We start from the raw sequence: 17,739 nt of genomic DNA on the forward strand, positions 1-17,739 counted from the left end.
TATGTGCTTCATTATTGAGCAAACAGCAAGAAGAAAGAGGACCCCGTCCTTTCCCTCTCCTCGGCTCTCTTCTCCACTCTGGGAAGTATCGATCCACTGGCCTGAAAATAACAAATTAGTTTGAGAAAGAGGAATTAAATGGTGCTGGAAAGTGAATGCGGGAAGCCAAATAGGCTGTGTGGAAAATCTCTGCAAAGTAATCCTTTAATTAAATTAGGAGAAGTACAACAAAGATGTTGCTGTTTTTTTTCTTCCACCCTCTACTTTCCCCCTCTCTTTCATGTCTTTTAGACAGCAGCAGGTTCCAGAGGTTGCTAGGTAACTGGGATGGGTTTAGTTCCCGGTGGCCAGGGGTGAGGGGGTTGTTGGCAGGATGTGGCGAGTGCATTGGCTTTTTGTTGGCCGTAAGGAGAGGAAGAGGAAATGGAGGGACCAACGCAAGGTCAAAGGCTTGGCCAGTATTCGTGCTTTCATCCAAATTCAGATGCCACGATGGGATCAGAGTATGCAAGTTTTTTATAGTTTCTGCTCCTTGCTCACTGGGGATGTTCACCACATAGCCAAATTTGCTCATTTTTATGGGATGGTACCAAATTGGTTATTGATATTTGAAAATCCTAAGTTTGGTGCACTGTTTTTTTTTTTTTTTTTGTACAGCTGCTTTGCAACGATTTATATTGTGAAAAGCGCTATACAAATAAACTTGAATTGAATTGAATTGAATTGAATTTGTCGTTAATTGAAATTATGTCGATAGTGTATTTCTTGCATTCACTGCACTGCTTTTCCATTGTTTTTCTAGGTAAACACGCTCTAGGAAATGTTTGACCACTGGACTGTTATCTCTCTTTTTTTATAGCATATTTTTGAAGGAAGTTAAGAAGTTACATTTTTTGGAAGAAAAAAAAACAAACCTAATCTTAGATTTAGCATTGTTTTTCAATAAATACAATATTTTTTCCATAACATAAAATACTAATATTTCACATACTATTCGTTTATCATTAATAGGGAAGAAAAAATACTTTTTTAAAAAAATGCTTTTTTGTTTCTGTTTGTTAGACCTTGAGAATTAAATGTGTAAACGTGACTGGTTTGTTCACAATTAAACTTCATAGATTCATAATTTCTTCTGGATTTTTTCTGGTTAATACAAATGTATAAACAAAAACGGTGTAGAGTGAAATTAATTAATACAACTTTAACAGTTTAATCAATCTTTTAAAATGCAACAAATGAAAAATAACAATTAATTTACAACAAAACTGCATTTTTAAGATTCCTCACAGAAGTATTAATTATAACATGATTGATATTTCTTAAAAATACTAATATTATTATGACTTTGAGAACACTTAATATATTTCTGTCATAATTTCTTCAAGTAAACCAAAACTATGATTTTTGTCAGTTTGTTGATCTTGTGAAGATGCTTCAGATTTATTTGACAGTAGTCTGGTAAAATGAAAGATAAATCAATAAAACTTGAACAATTTAATCAATATTTTAAAATATAAATCAATTATAATTAAATTAACAATTAATTTTTAAAACAAAACTGCATTTTTAAGATTTTGCATGACATTATGAATTAAAACTTGTGGGCGGGGGAAATGTTTTGTTTGTGTGATATTCCTTAAAAAAATAATATTATTCTAACTTTGAGAAGTATGTTATTTAATATAATTCTGTCATCATTTCTTTAAATAAACCGAACCAGGATTTTGGCAGTTGGTTGTGAAGATGTTTCAGTTTTTATTTGATGGTAGAAGTTTAACAATTGAATCAAGCTCTTAAAATGTAATCAAATAAAAATCTAACAACTAATTTATAACAAAACTGTTTTTTTAAGAATCTACACAACAGTATGAATTAAAACATGAGGAAAAAACTAGAAGAATATATGGATAAATATCTTGGTTGTGTGATATTCCAAAAAATAATATTATTATAACTTTGAGGAGTACATTTAATATATTTCTGTCATAATTTCTTCAAGTAAAGCGAACTATGATTTTAACAATTGAATCTTTTAAAATGTAGTCAAATTAAAATATAACAATTTATAACAAAACTGCAATTTTATGATCCTGCACAACAGCATGAATTAAAACAAGGAGAAAAAAAACCATAAAAATATGGAAAATATCTTGTTGTTTTATATTCCTTAAAAACAACAATATTATTATAACTTTAAAATGTACATTAAATATATTTCTGTCATAATTTCTATCACTATGATTTTGGTGGTTTGTTGTGAAAATGTTTCAGTTTTTATTTGACGGTAGTCTAGTGAAATGAATTAATAAAACTAACAATTTAATCAGTCTTTTAAAATGTAATCATATGAAAATGTAATGATTAACGTATTACAAAACTTCATTTTTTAAGATTCTGCACAAAAGCACGAATTAAAACTGAGGGGGAAAAATGGAAAATGTGGAAAAATATCTTGGATGTGTGATATTCCTTAAAAATAATATTATGATAACTTTAAGAAGTACATTTAATATATTTCTGTCATAATTTCTTCAAGTAAACGAACTACGATTCGGCAGTTTGTTATGGAGATGTTTTAGTTTGTATTTGATGGTAGTCTAGTGAAAATACTTAAAACTTTACCAAGGTAATCTTTTAAAATGTAATAAAATAACAATGTAACAATTAATTTATATCAAAACTGCCTTTTAAAGATTGTGCACAACAGCATGAATGAAAACATCGGGGGGATTAAAAAACACGAAAAATTCTGTCACAATTTCTTTAAGTAAACTGAACTATGATTTTGGCAGTTTGTTGTGAAAATGTTTCACTTTGTATTGCATGGTAGCTTTCTCAAAGTAAATTGTGTAAAGCTGCGCTTATACTCTGTACAGGGTGTACCGATGTGTCCTCGTACACCAGCGTAGGTGCTATTTCCAGCTGGTCTGCTCTCCGTACCTTCTCGTCGGAAGTCCTGTAACCCCACTTGACACAATCCTCGCAGCGCACATCAGTGATACCCCACGTACTCGAGCAGGAAGTGCTTCCTGCAATGTCCCTGCAGCTATTAGAACAGTTCATTAGCCCAGATAAATGACTGAGGCTCTGACTGGCCTTCTAGCGCCACTGCTAAAAAGAGCTCACGTCTCTGCCCATTAGCCGGACATGGCAGACGATGACAGTGGCAGGACCGGCCCTGTCACGCTGCATGGGTCCCGAGATGAAGCTCACGCCAACTGACGGCTGTCAGTGAGAGCACTCCCCGATGTTAGCGCTTCCTCAGGGCTAATTCTGCCCCTCAACACGTACACACACACACACATTCAGTGTCATCATTCACAGTAGGAGGTGCTCTGTCAGAATGAATGAAACTGTGTCTGCCTTAATGACAGGCGCAGTGACGGCACCAGTATGTCACGGCGAGGGTCTCACGGATGTGGCTGGATGGATTTGAGTCATCCCCATGATCATTATCTGTCTAGTAGAGGGTAGAGAAAGAGATAGTAAAAAAAAGAACAAGACTGAGAGAGAAAATAGACCCGCTGGCTCATTGTGTCCTACCGCTGCCCAGACCGCTGCCCACTCCCAACACTTCAGCTAATGATTGTATGATGAGCCGAGAGGCCTGAGGTGGCTCTACATGCAACGTTACATCACAACCACTTTAGATTTCACCTGTAGTATTGATACACCAACACATTTCAGCAGAATCCTATGGGAAGGGTATCTTTTTAACTAGAAGTAGTTAGACAAGATAAATGACGCTGACCAGCTACCTGAACCAAACAATTGTTCTTGTGTATTGCAAGTATTATTTACAAAGATTATTTAAAAAATGCAATAAAACTTAGCCTTAATGGGGGCCTCAAGGCCAAAGTATATTGGTTTTTACATGTACATGCACCAGGTTGCAAAAGCACATTGACTTCTGCACTAATCAGTTGTGCTACAAGGTGGCAGCACTGGCCAAGGCTGTTGTTTCACAGTAAAACAGTAAAATTAGCACTTGTGTGAGATGGTTTTGAGATACAGCAACTTTAGTTTAAAAGAGTACAAGCACATTTTTATCGGTCATGACTTCTGGAAAACAAAAAGTGGAACTATGGGAAGCCATGAGGCTCAAAAATAGGCTATTTTTAATTTTGTGCGTACACTACATGTTGTTTGCACATTGATTACGCATCGATTTTTCACATGTAAGCAACACGTACAGATGAAGTCAAAAGTTTACATACACCTTAGAATCTTCAAAATGTTAATTGTTTATCAAAATAAGAGGGATCATATAAAAGGCATGTTATTTTTTATTTAGTACTGACCTGAATAAGATCACATTAAAGACGTTTACATATAAGCCACAAGAGAAAAGAATAGTTGAATTTATAAAAATGACCTTGTTCAAAAGTTTACACTTGATTCTTAATACTGTGTTGCTACCTGAATGATCCACAGCTTTTTTTGTTTGTTTTGTTTAGTGATAGTTGTTCATGATTGTTTGTCCCTTGTTTGTCCTGAACAGTTAAACTGCTTGCTGTTCTTCAGAAAAATCCTTCAGGTCCCACAAATTCTTTGGTTGCTCAGCATTGTGTGTATTTGAGCTCTTTCCAACAATGACTGTATGATTTTGAGGTCCACCTTTTCAAACTGAGGACAACTGAGTGACTCATATGCAACTATTACAGATGGTTCAAAAGCTCACTGAAGCTCCAGAAGGAAAAACAATGCATTAAGAGTCAGGGGTGAAAACGAAGATGTGTAAATTTTTCTTATTTTGCCTTAATATAATATATATTTTTTTAAATTTAGTATTGCCCTTCAGAAGCTACAAAAGATACTTACATGTTTCCAGGAAGACAAAAAAGTTACATTTTCCCTGATCTTCAAATTCAAAAAGTTTTCACCCCTAGCTCTTAATCCATCACATTTCCTTCTAAAGCATCAGTGAGCGTTTGAACCTTCTGTAATAGTTGCATATGAGACCCTCAGTTGTCCGCAGTTTGAAAAGATGGATCTCAAAATCATACAGTCATTGTTGGAAAAGGTTTAAATACACAAAAATGCTGAAAACCAAAAAAAAATTGTGGGACCTGAATTATTTTTCTAAAGAACTTAGAGCAGTTTAACTGTTAAGGACATAAATACACAAAAACAATGCTGAAAAAAAAAAAAAAAAAATTGTGGGACCTGAAGGATTTTTCTGAAGAACAGCGGGCACTTTAACTAAACAAACAACCAAAAAAAAACTATTATTTTCTCTTGTGGACTATATGTACACTTTTTAAAATGTGAAATATCTTATTTAGGTCAGTACTAAATAATAATAAAAAAAACATGCATTTTGTATGATCCCTCTTATTTTGGTAAAATAATTAACATTTTGCAGATTCTGCAAGGTGTATGTAAACTTTTGACTTCAACTGTATTCTACGTGCAAACAACACATCCTCGACATGTTAAAATTCACACATTTTTGAGCTCCCTGGCTTTTCATAGTCGACTGCCTGTGTTTGCGTACACCTCAAATGGACAATACTTTAAAAGGCTATATTAAATACTGTTAAATGAATGTTAAAAGAACATTTTATTTCACTGTTTTGAAAAAAAAAGTTATGTTATTTTAATGTTGTTCTCCTTAAAAGAAATATATATATATAATAATTTGTCACTTTCCTTCTGACTGTTGAATGCTTATAAACACTGTTTAACTAATAGTGCAATTGCATTCTAGACCCTTACACTTTTAATCAAAGTAACAGAACAAAAATACCTTGTCTCTTCTTATTACTCTCATACACTTGGTACAAAATGGTACAGTATATTCAATGTTGCTTGAGAAAAATGTATTTGGTCAGAATACAAAAAGATTTTCCCCCCATTAATCTTAATCTTTCTTTTTTAATCTTGTTAATTTATTTCTGTTAGCTTCAGTTGATTCTTATTTGTTAGTATTATGTTAATGTTGAATGGTTATGCTTTATTCTGTCTGCAGTCCATTCGTGAGGTGACCGGCTATGTGCTTGTGGCACTCAATCAGTTTGACTATCTGCCTCTGGAGAATCTGCGCATCATCCGCGGCACCAGACTGTATGAAGACCGCTACGCCCTGGCAATCTTCCTCAACTACCGCAGAGACGGCAACTTCGGTCTCCGTCAGCTTGGCCTTAAGAACCTCACAGGTACAATATGAGTCCACAGGTCACCACATCTTTTTCTCAGTCCCTGTCTTGCTCATCTTTGTGTATGTACTTTATTCTGCAAAAAGTGACGTCGCTTTTTTCATCACGTCTTTGTTAAAGATGGTTTGTCATTTGCTTTGATATCCACTATTAATGCATCGACCCTTTCTGAAATCACTCATCACGACATCAATAACTGCTGAGAACGCATGTCTGTCATATACAAACACGGAGTAAATTTCACTGGTCCAGGCCTTTGTGAAGGCAAAGAGTGCTCTCCCATCTCTCTCGGAGGAAAGAGAGGTGAAGTATTCATGAATATGGATATCATACTAAATTGATTTCTCACAACTTCCATCAGAAGTGCCTTAGCTGGTGTTTGAGCTGGTGGATGGATGAGGTGCGACGCCGCCAGTGAAATACAGCTAAATATCTGCACCTGGAATTGGATCCATAAAACTCAGTGAGAGGTATGGTGGGGAACGCTGGAGCTTGACCAGCTTGATGATGGCACTGCTCTCATATGAACCAAGTCTTTATTATAGCTTGGATCTGTCAGTATTGCAGGAGCGGAAAAGGCTAATAGACTAGCAAAGGCTGAAAGAGGTAGAGGCAAGGCAAGGCAAGGCAAGTTTATTTATATAGCACATTTCATACACAATGGTAATTCAAAGTGCTGTACATAAGAGGAATAGCATAAAAATCATAGTCATAAAAATTTAAAATAATAATCACACAAACAGAAGAACATTTTAAATGATTTTAAAATTGATTTAAATTAATTAAAACAGTAGCACACTAACAATAATAAAAACAGAAAAATTGATTTTAAAATTAATTTGCACAGTAAAATGATATACATAAAACAATGCAGTCTGTTCGGACGTAGCACAGTGCTCATTCAATAAATGCACAACTAAACAGGTGAGTTTTCAGTCTGCATTTAAATGTGGCTAATGTATTAGCACATCTGATCTCTTCTGGAAGCTGATTCCAACTGCGGGCGGCATAATAGCTAAAAGCGGATTCCCCTTGTTTTGTGTGAACTCATGATATTACTAACTGACTCGATCCTAGTGATCGGAGTTGTCTGTTAGGTTTGTATACAGTGAGCATATTTGCAATGTATGTAGGTCCTAGGCCATTGAGTGCTTTATAAACAAGTAAAAGTACTTTAAAATCTATCCTAAACATAACTGGTAGCCAGTGTAAGGACCTGAGGACTGGTGTAATATGCTCTGATTTTTTGGTTCTAGTCAGAATCCTGGCAGCAGCGTTCTGTATGAGCTGCAGCTGTCTAATGGTCTTCTTGGGAAGGCCAGTGAAGAGACCATTACAATAGTCCACCCTGCTGGTGATAAAGGCATGAACAAGTTTCTCCAAGTCTTGACGGGAAACAAAACATCTAATTCTTGCAATGTTTTTGAGATGGTAGTATGCTGATTTAGTTACTGCTTTGACATGGCTACTGAAACTGAGGTCTGACTCCAGAATCACACCCAGATTCTTGACTTGATTTTTTGTTTTTTGACCCCTAGTGTCAAGGTACGCATTTACCTTATGAACTTCATCTTTGTTTCCAAATGCTCTTTGTTTCCAAATGCAATAGAGAGGCTACATTGGATGCTGTTTACTTAGTACAGTGAAGTCTGCTAGAGCACAGTAAAGTTTGATTTTCTTTAGGCCATGACTGTAATATATATCAAGAATATTTCAGTGGCAATTGCTTTAAGACTACTCTTGAAGTATGTCTTTTTCCAAAAATGTGATCCAAATTTTGGCAGTTATGGCATTTTTCTATCTACAAATACTCTCTAAATACCGCAAATACTGTATACACTACCGATTGGGGTTGTTTAAATATTTTAATGTTTTTAGACGTTTTTTTTTCTTTTAGCAAAAACTGTCATACTGTGACTTTTTGTTCAGGATTCTTTAATGAATAGTAGGTTCAAAAGAACATTTTTTAACAAATTTGAAATCTTTAATGTCACTTTTGATTAATTTAATGAATCCCTGCTGAATACGACTCCAAACTTTTGAACAATGATTTTTTTAAATTTTTAATTAATATGTCAAACTCACAAAAGCGGTGTAAAATTAGTAATATTGTAAAATATTTTTACACTTTAAATTGTAATATTTTCATATTTATAAATGTAATTTTACTCTTGTTTTAAGAATAAAATTACTCCAGCCTTCAGAAAATTATTTTAATTTTCTAAATAATATGTCAAACTCACAAAAACTGCATAAAACCAGTTATATTGTAAAATATTTTTGCACTTTAAATTGTAATATTTAATTTTTTTTAAATGTAATTTTACTCTAGTCTTCCATGTAAAATTACTCCAGTCCTCAGAGTAATAATTTTCATTTTAATAAATATGTCAAACTCACAAAAGCTGAATAAAACGAGTAATGCTGTAAAATATTTGTAGAGTTTTTAATTGTAATTTAATGTTTTAAATGTGATTTTAATGACAAACTCACAAAAGCTGCATAAAACAATAATACTGGAAATACTTTTTAATTGCAATTTTACAAGTCTTCTGAGTAAAATTACTCCAGTCTTCAGTGTAATAATTAATTTTTTAAATTAAAATGTCAAACTCACAAAAGCTGCACAAAAATGTCAAACTCATAAAACCAGTAATGTTGTAAAATATGTGTACAGTTTAAATTTTAATTAATGTAAAATTCACAAAAGCTGCATGACACCAGTAAAATAGTAAAATATTTGTATTTTTAAAATGTAATATTTTAAAATGTAATATTTTAATATTTTTAATTGTAATTTTTTTCAAGTCTTCTGACTAATAATATTAATTTTTAATTATTATGTCAAACTCAGAAAAGCTGCATGACACATTAATATTGTAAAATATTTTTATTATGCTTTTAATTTTTATAGTTTACATTAGAATAGAGTAATAGATCTTATTATAAACATTGAAAACATTTGTGCTGCATTCCATTTTATTTAATATTTTTATATTATATATTTTATATATACTGTGTGTATATATACTCATTTATAATTTCCTTTCAAAAAGTAAAAAACTTTATGATTTTTCTTTTTTTTTCCTATATGTTTTTATAGTCTTACAGTGACATATATCAGACACATAATTCACTCAAAGCGGTGTGTGCATGCGTGTGAATCAATAAAACTGAACGAATATCAATTACTTTGATTTAAACTAAGTTAAATCTTTTTCACTATAGGATTGCTCACTCTTCTTAAAGGAAGAAAGCACAGTGTATTTCACATTTAGACGAGAAATAAAGACATGAGGGTAAACGTCCTTTCCAATCATTACTCTAATTACTGCGGTTTGTCTGTGAAGGACCTCTTTTCAACAGCCCTGCTCTTTGTTCCATACCTATTGCGTGCTGCCCATTAAAAATTCTTCAGTATTGTTCAGTTAGAGTGCGTTAAAATGTTGTTCATTTCACTGCAAGGTCATACATGCAGTATATAGCCATTCAGAGGTTTTTCAATTGGTTTTTGAATCAGCAGCTAAATTTAAATGCTGCCTCACCATGAGGTTAAAAAAATATGAGGCCCAATGTAAGACAGACACCAAACACAAACATCTGACAAAGAGTCTGACGCTGTAGTAAACAAACATTACGTACAAATGACAGTGTTTAACGTCTAATTTGACAGATGCATGTTGCATAATTCAGAACAGAGATGGGGAGTTGGGGGTTTTGATGTTTTTGTATGTGTGTCTGTACTTTCTGCTTCACTGCCAGGGCCGTTAGAAATCTCTCTTACTCACAATACCTGATTATTGCTGTTACACAACAGCTTTGCTTCCTTCTGATTGACTAAAACACATATAAGTGCGTTGGCCTGACATTTACCATGCACTGCTTTTGACTTCTTTGAGAAATGACAAGTGGTATGTTCCTCCTCAGCTATTCCTCCAGACACATCAATAGCAGCACAGACTATAATAGTTATTGGAGGTGGTGAGAATTGTCTGTTTATTATGGCTAAACTTTGGAAACTTAGCAGGACCAGAACTGTGTAAGATCAAACTGTAAATCTTAACCAATGGCAATTACCAGTCAGCCTTCTGTGTGAGTAACCAGGATGCTGTTGGGCTCAGAATTGTGGGCAGTGTTTTTAGTGAGTTTTTTAGTTTGAATAAAGTCTGCGTCTGTGCAGAAGGGCCAATGATGTAAAAATCTGCCTAGATGGTTAACCCAGCACACATAAATGGTTTAGAAACACTGTCTTGCTCTTTTGGAACAATGTTTCTGGTCCACAAAACATCTTCATTCACTTGCTGTGACTAGGCAAAGGAAATAGAGCAGAGAGAGAGAGACATGGCATAGCAGACCGGGTAAATAATTCAAGCCGCGTGTATTGTTCCATTTACCCAGTCCCTCTTCTAGAGTCCACTCGACGCAGCGAACATAACCCAAATGCCACATTGCAATGCTTACATCACTTAAAGCCTAACTGTGCTGCATTCAATGCTGTATTCTAGGAAGATGACAGTGTTTAGGAACGTCCAGAAGACCAGGTGCTCCCAGAGGAGCGTGATCTCCTGTCTTAGGCAGACTAACAGGGAACAGCAGTGGAGTCAGGGAACGTTTGAAATCCCAGCCAAGCCCACGGGGAAGGAGACAACACAGAAGCTCTGCTCGCTCGTTTACTCTGTCTCTCTCATCCGTCTCTGTCTTTGCCTACATTCATTCTTTTCTTGTTTGCCCAATTTTCTTTGTGAAATCTACTGTTGCTGCACCCTTACCTTTAACTGTATCTTTCTCTTGCTTTCATTGAGGAGTATAGCAAGGGATTTTGGGGCTTGAAGAAACTGCATGTGCAATGTTAGAGAAAGAGATGATAATCAAAAAAAGACATTTTAATCATTCACAATCTAATTTTATCATATCACACCCCCTGAATCTTTCGGCTAGGGCTGTCACTAACGATTATTTTGGTAATCGAGTAATTTGCCAATTTTTCTGATGATTGATCAGATAATTAGGGGTTCAACCACGTAGCGCATAGAGACTTGAAACTTGGAAGCATGGTAGTACTTCCACTGTCTACAATGTCACGAATGCTCACCCCAAATGTACAAAATCATTGCAAGCTCAAGTGTCTTATGTCATTGGAATCCTTGGCTCACGCCAGACAAAAATGCATGCCTAGGATTCGTCCGTCACCCTGGCATAATTTTCAGGTATTTTGCATTTTTTGGAAAACCTACTTTGGGAACTAGTCATAGGTTTTCGCCCGATCAGAGCCAAACCAGTGCAGGAAGATTCTCTGGAGAGTGAATATCAATAATTATAAAAACTTTCAATTTCACCGTCGCAAAGGGATGCCAAAACATTCGAAAGGGACAGGGGTGCCTTTCCTAAACCGGTTATAACTTTTGAACGGAAGGAGATATCTTTGCCAAAATCACAATGCGTATGTAAGAGCTAAATCTGAGGTCACATGAAAAAAGTCACGGACCTTGGCCGCTTGGTGGCGCTGTATAAAAATGGCCATAACTATGCAACCATTTGTTCTATTGATAAAAATCGGGACGCACGGCCTTGGTCCAAAGTGCCACAAGCGTCTAAAAGGACATTTGCGTATTTCAAAAAACATGCCCGCTGTTGAGTTTATATACCGCTTAAAATCCTCAAAATCAACCACAATACATTTGAACAACCCAGCAAGCTTATTTCAAAGAAATCAGCCTCACCTGCAATTTAGGTTGTTTGTTTAGTTGATCTGGGAATCTTCCAGGCGGTGTCCTCATCTGCTCAGTCAGATCCGGACCACTCTGAACTCGATGATGATGTTATAGGATTCCAGGTTCAGATAATAGGTTATTAAAATAATTACTCAGAGTCTTAATTTAAAATAAGTATTCGAATCACCATCTGAGATGGTTTCGGTTTATTAAAACAAAAACTCATAAGTAATACATAAAATAACAGCGAGGTAGTTTTCACCTGAGGAATGGCAAAAATTTACATTTTTCCAAATCCATTTATAGTCTCCAAACCAATGTGCCCCCCTCCTTGCACTCACAAGTTTTCAGACATGTCCTCTCTAAAGATAAGCACACACACATTTTAGCTTCCTATACTAGCAGGGGCCTCTTGTTACCATAACAACATTGACACAGGAAATATCTATGCTGCTTTAGCATCAGTCCTTTAACAGCCAACAGAACTAGCTCTCTTTAACTCTTCATTTCTATTGTCACACACTTTAAAACATAAAATAATAAATGCAGGTAAAATAGAATCATTCCACCTTAGAAGTTCCATTCTGTAAACTGGTTACAAAATGCATCTCCTGTTGGGAAGTACAGTACAATGAACTCTTCACCTTTTTAAAACACGATAAACTGCACGTACACTTCTTATCCTTACATCTCATGACACCTCCTAAGAGGAACTTATATCTCCTCTCTTTGATAACATCTTTAACAAGTCAAAATTTATCTTGTGCAAAGGAAGAAGTTTGCAATCTCAATGTTTCCAAATCAGTTACTAAAGAGCTTAGCTCAGAGCAAAAATTATTTAATGCAATCAATTCTTTCAGCAGCCTCATCATTCTCCTTGCCATTTCTTCTTGTTTTCTAATTAACCTTATTATTTCCCTTAGCTTAAAGAGTGTTGTTTGATGTTCCATCATTTCTTTCCTGAAGTCCCTCTTCGTTGCACCATGATGTCCGTCTGTGGCGACGATCCTTTTTCTTTTTCTTTTTGATTTGTTTGTCGTGGTCCTTCTGAAGTCCTTGGATAAGCAAATCGTCAAAATCAATTTTCAATGTACCTGAATCATTATAGTTGCCTAGGAAGATTTGTTCAGGGGATTTCTCATATTCAAGTTTTTAAAACTCCACTGGGGCCCATTTCATATCTAACTCTTAGGGCTCCAGTGGGATTCATTACACCGCTATAGGCTGATGAACTTTGAGCACTTTAAGGTTAACAAAGGCCGATCTGAACTAAACTCGATGGGCCTGTTTGACTCATGACCCTAAAGGTCTGTGAGAAATTTGAAAAAAAAAAAAATCAGACACTGGGAGGCGAGGGTGTAAAACAGGGGTGGCGAACGTTGGTCCTGGAGAGCCACAGCCCTGCAGAGTTTTTCTTCAACCCTTATCAAACACCTAAACAAGTTTGCCGCCCCTGGCGTAAACTATTGTATATAGCACTTTTTTTTAACACATGTGCACTATATTCATATCATACGATAGACCTCTTCATTCTGAACAACTTTGCATCTACAACCACTGCTGTCAATCAAACCATTATTCAAATGCTTGTGAAAAACCTACTTTTGGGAACTAATCCTATGTTTTTCACCCAATCTGGGGAAAAAAAAACACTGCAGAATAATTCACTGGACTCTCTAGGTCTATAACTATCAAAAGAAAATGAAATTTATACTTTGGGAAGCTATAACAGGGTCTTTTAGAAAAGGGGCCTGTCCAAATATACCCAAAAACCTATAAACAAGCCTAAACAAAAACTCAAAACACTAAACCTGGTGAGCACATGCGACAGGTAATTGTAAACAAGCATGCACAGATTTAGGGAAATCAGACCACAGCTGCTGCTATAACAGTCATAAACGTTTAAAAAACATCAAAAAGGCTAATTACTTGTATTTGCAAAATATATTTTTTAAATCATTGATTTAGGTGGTCACATGCTTGCTAAATAATATGTAATGTCTTTTTTCTTATGTGCTTAAATGCCTTAAAGCGTTTGAACCCAGTAATCGCTGCTTGCAGCTATATTTGTAATACATTTTTTGAGGTAATAAAAATAGACCTAAGCAAACAATAACATTTCAAATTATTTAAAACAGTGGTTCTCAATCCTGGTCCTGGAGGACCCCTGCTCTGCACATTTCACATGTCTCCCTTATTTAACACACCTGATTGAGATCTTCAGCTTGTTAGTTCAGTTCATGGATCTCTCTCCTAATGAGCTGATGATCTCAATCAGGTGTGTTAAATAAGGGAGACATGCAAAATGTGCAGAGCAGGGGTCCCCCAGGACCAGGATTGAGAACCACTGGTTTAAAACACATATATAATAGCAATGAGGCAATAATAATTGGTTCAAATGAAGTATCAAGAATAAGTAATCATATGGTTTTATTGACCAGAACTGAAAACAAAGAACTAATGTACATTATGCAGATATATCAAATGTCTGTAGAAGGCGCCAACGACCTGGCGATTGTTTTTACACTTTACTGCGCGATCTAATCTTTGTTTAATGTTGACTAAAGGGCATTTAATTAAAATGTCCACTTAATCTTTAATATTTGGCAATTTCTTTACAACAAACATGCTATAGCTACTGTAATGTGTTGAATGTGTGGACATCAAAGCTTATAAACACTAGTGAGGGTTTGAGCTTTTATTTTGAAACCGCGAAGAACAGTTAGCAGATTGAGAAAGATAATGATGTATTCTCCTGTGTTGGCGTAGGTTTATAAATGGTTTACCTTATAAATCTAATAGATGAATGTTATAAGCAACTCAGACTGGAGTTATGTAAATGATAACTTTGTGTGAAGCAGTATTTATTGTGAAAAGAGCCGCTCTGTGATGCACATAACCTACACGCATATAAATAAAGCACATATTAAACCTGCAGCGCATATATTTATTTAATTGAATCGTAGCGTTTGTGAATTCACAATAGCATTATGCGTTATTATGATGTTTAAATGGGTTTAATAGATCATACAGCCTTAAATAACGATCTAATGATGTATTTAATAGATTCTTGTTTATGGAAAGCGCCACTTCCGGTATTCCATTTTTTTTAAATCGAGTGCTCGAATTGAATTGAGGAATCGTGTCAGCCACTTTCAAGTGAATTGACTCAATATGGTATCCGATTATTTTATAGCTTGCCCCGTTTTAGACTCCATGACAAATGACAAATAAAAAATTTAATATTTTATCAAACTTAAGCACTACTTGTTGGAAATACTAGGTTGGAAATAATATTACACTTTAAAGCAACAGCTAAGTTAGTTCCGTAGCTATTTTTAGTGACTTACTCCCAACACTCGTCTTTTAAATGTTGAACTCAGTCAGCTCCCTGTAACCCTGAGACAGATCAAAGCTGGAACAGAGCCCAGCAACATCTCTCCCGCTCTCTGTCGAGGACTATCAGCTTGTCAGACCTACACATTACGAGTCTTTTGATCCCCTGTCACATTATCATGTCATTCCTCTCATAGCAGTTCTCCAGAGATGTGTAAAGTGATCAATACCATCCATAAATGATATCTAAGAGAATAAAGGCTATTAACTGCTTTGGGTCTAATCCCGAATCCGATCAAACCGGCTTGTCGGCATTGCTACCAGAGCTGAAATCCACGGGGGTAGAAATTGCCCTGGATAAAATCAATTTGTCGCTGGTATATTCTGATATTGCTCTATTGATTTTCGGAGAGGAGGTGTGTGGGAGACACAGCAATGTGGTGCTCGGGCTCCGGTCGCAGGGCTTCCCTTGTGACTGGCTTTCAAACGTCCTCCCTGCTGGGTTATTAAGTCAGAGTCAATGGAGTGAGCTATTTGAGCTATTCATTTGAATGCGAAGTGGAACAGCGCTACATTCAATTTGCCTTGAAAAGCATTTGAATGTTGTTGATTAAGGAATTTTTCATTAAATAGTTTTCTCTTTTTTCATTTATTTATAATAGTTTTAGGCTTGTTATGTCTCCTGTGTCTTTTCAGCTGGTTTACAAAACATTATGTGATTTGTCCACTAGCAAACTCACTGGTGCAATCGACCATGTTCCTTTTTTCCTTGTTTTTATTGTCTGCTTGGTTGATGAAGACTGTAAATATAATGACTCAAATGTACCTTTTTAATGTAACAATGAATGAATAGCAATATTATCATGAATTATAGCTTACAATTGTTTATGAAAAGACATAATGGATTAGAAATGTGTATTGTAATGTGTTGTGCATACAGACCTAACTGTTGCTGTCAGTCTAGAAAGTGCTGTGTCTTCTTGTGTCCGTGTCCTCAAAGGCCTCGAGAGGCAGGTGATTTGTAATAATTATACGTCGTCCCACCGCTGAGGCAAAGGTTAAACTTCGCATCCTTTCTTTGACATTTCAAAGTGGCATTCTGTTGTCATTTCCAGAAGAATTAGAATATTTTTTCATGCCTAGACAAACATTTTTTTACTCAACATTTCTGCAACTCTTTTTTTATTATTATTCAAGCCGAACACAGTTGCTTCTTAGATAGTAATTACCTCACAATAATAACAACCTCCATAAGAACACATGAGTGTGTCAATTTAACAGGTTCTGTCTTTTGGAGTTTCTTTAGTTCTCTGTATTTTCTTTATCTCTTTCTCTTTTGCCCTTGATGGCAGCTTTTGATCACGTTATTTTCTTCTCTACCCAGAATCTGAATGGAAAATGATTAATGTCAAATGTGTGTGGTTCACATGCATTTATTCATGTATTGATCTGTTTGTTGGTTCATTTCTTGATTTGTTCGCTCATCAGTTTTGTTCATTAATGTGTTCATTTTTATTATTTATTATTTAGTTTTTTGAAAGTGAGATTTTTAATGTTTTTTAAGGAAGTCCTTTTTTTTCTGAACTCTTCCCTAGATCATTGCCTTAACGCAAGTCTGTCACTGAGCTCTACAGGCAGTTATCTTGACCTCAGGACTTTTTGCTGCAGGTTTTTGCTCTGATATGCATTTTTAGCTGTTAGACCTTTTCTAAATCATGCTCATTCAAATGAATTTGCCACAGTTTAACTCCACTTGAAGTGTAGTAACATCTAGAAGCAATATGAATGCTCCTGAGCTAAATTTTTAGTGTCCCAGAAAAGGGTATGAATACTTATGCAACGGGATATTTTCAGTTTTTTATTTTTAATAAATTTGCACACATGTTAAAAACCTATTTTTTGCTTTGCCATTATGGAGTATGGAGTGTAGATTGATGTGGGAAAAAAAGTAATTTAAAGTAGTTTAACATAAGGCAGCAACATAACAAAATGTGAAAAAATGAAGGGGTATGAATAATTTCGCAAGGCACTGCAAATTTAAAGTATCCTTGCTAAATAAAAGTATTAATTTCATGATAAACTTAATTTTCTAAATATACTGACTCCAGGCTTTGAAAATAGTATAGTTTATAATGTTACAAAAGTTTTTTTATTTCTGATAAATGCTGATCTTTGGATCTTGCTGTATTTTACATCAAATAAATGCAGGCTTGGTGAGCAATGGCAACTTGTTTAAAAAAAAACATTAAAAATATTTCTGTCCAATTTTTATTATTTATTTTATATACACTACCAGTCGAAAGTTTTTGGACAGTAAGATTTTTAATGTTTTTTTAAGGAGATCCCTTCTGCCCACCAAGCCTGCATTTATATGATCCAAAGTACAGCAGCCTTAGTGGTAAAATGTTGAAATATTTTTACTATTTAAAATAACTCAACTCTATTTGAATATATTTTAAAATGTAATTTATTCCTGTAATTTCAAAGCTGAATTTTAGCATCTTTAATCCAGTCACATGATCCTTTAGAAATCA

At 35.0% G+C, this 17,739-nt stretch overlaps 1 protein-coding gene across 1 annotated transcript in view; it reads left to right on the forward strand.

Moving 5' to 3' along the window:
* LOC141340152 (receptor tyrosine-protein kinase erbB-4-like) overlaps positions 1-17,739 on the forward strand; it is a 352,964-nt gene that overhangs the window by 279,186 nt on the left and 56,039 nt on the right. Inside the window, exon 3 of the mRNA XM_073845081.1 lies at positions 5,972-6,158. Within this exon, the coding sequence (XP_073701182.1) occupies positions 5,972-6,158 (187 nt within the window). The remainder of the gene's footprint in view (positions 1-5,971; positions 6,159-17,739) is intronic.

The sequence above is a fragment of the Garra rufa genome, chromosome 8 (genome assembly GCF_049309525.1).
Source record: "Garra rufa chromosome 8, GarRuf1.0, whole genome shotgun sequence".
NCBI lineage: Eukaryota > Metazoa > Chordata > Actinopteri > Cypriniformes > Cyprinidae > Garra > Garra rufa.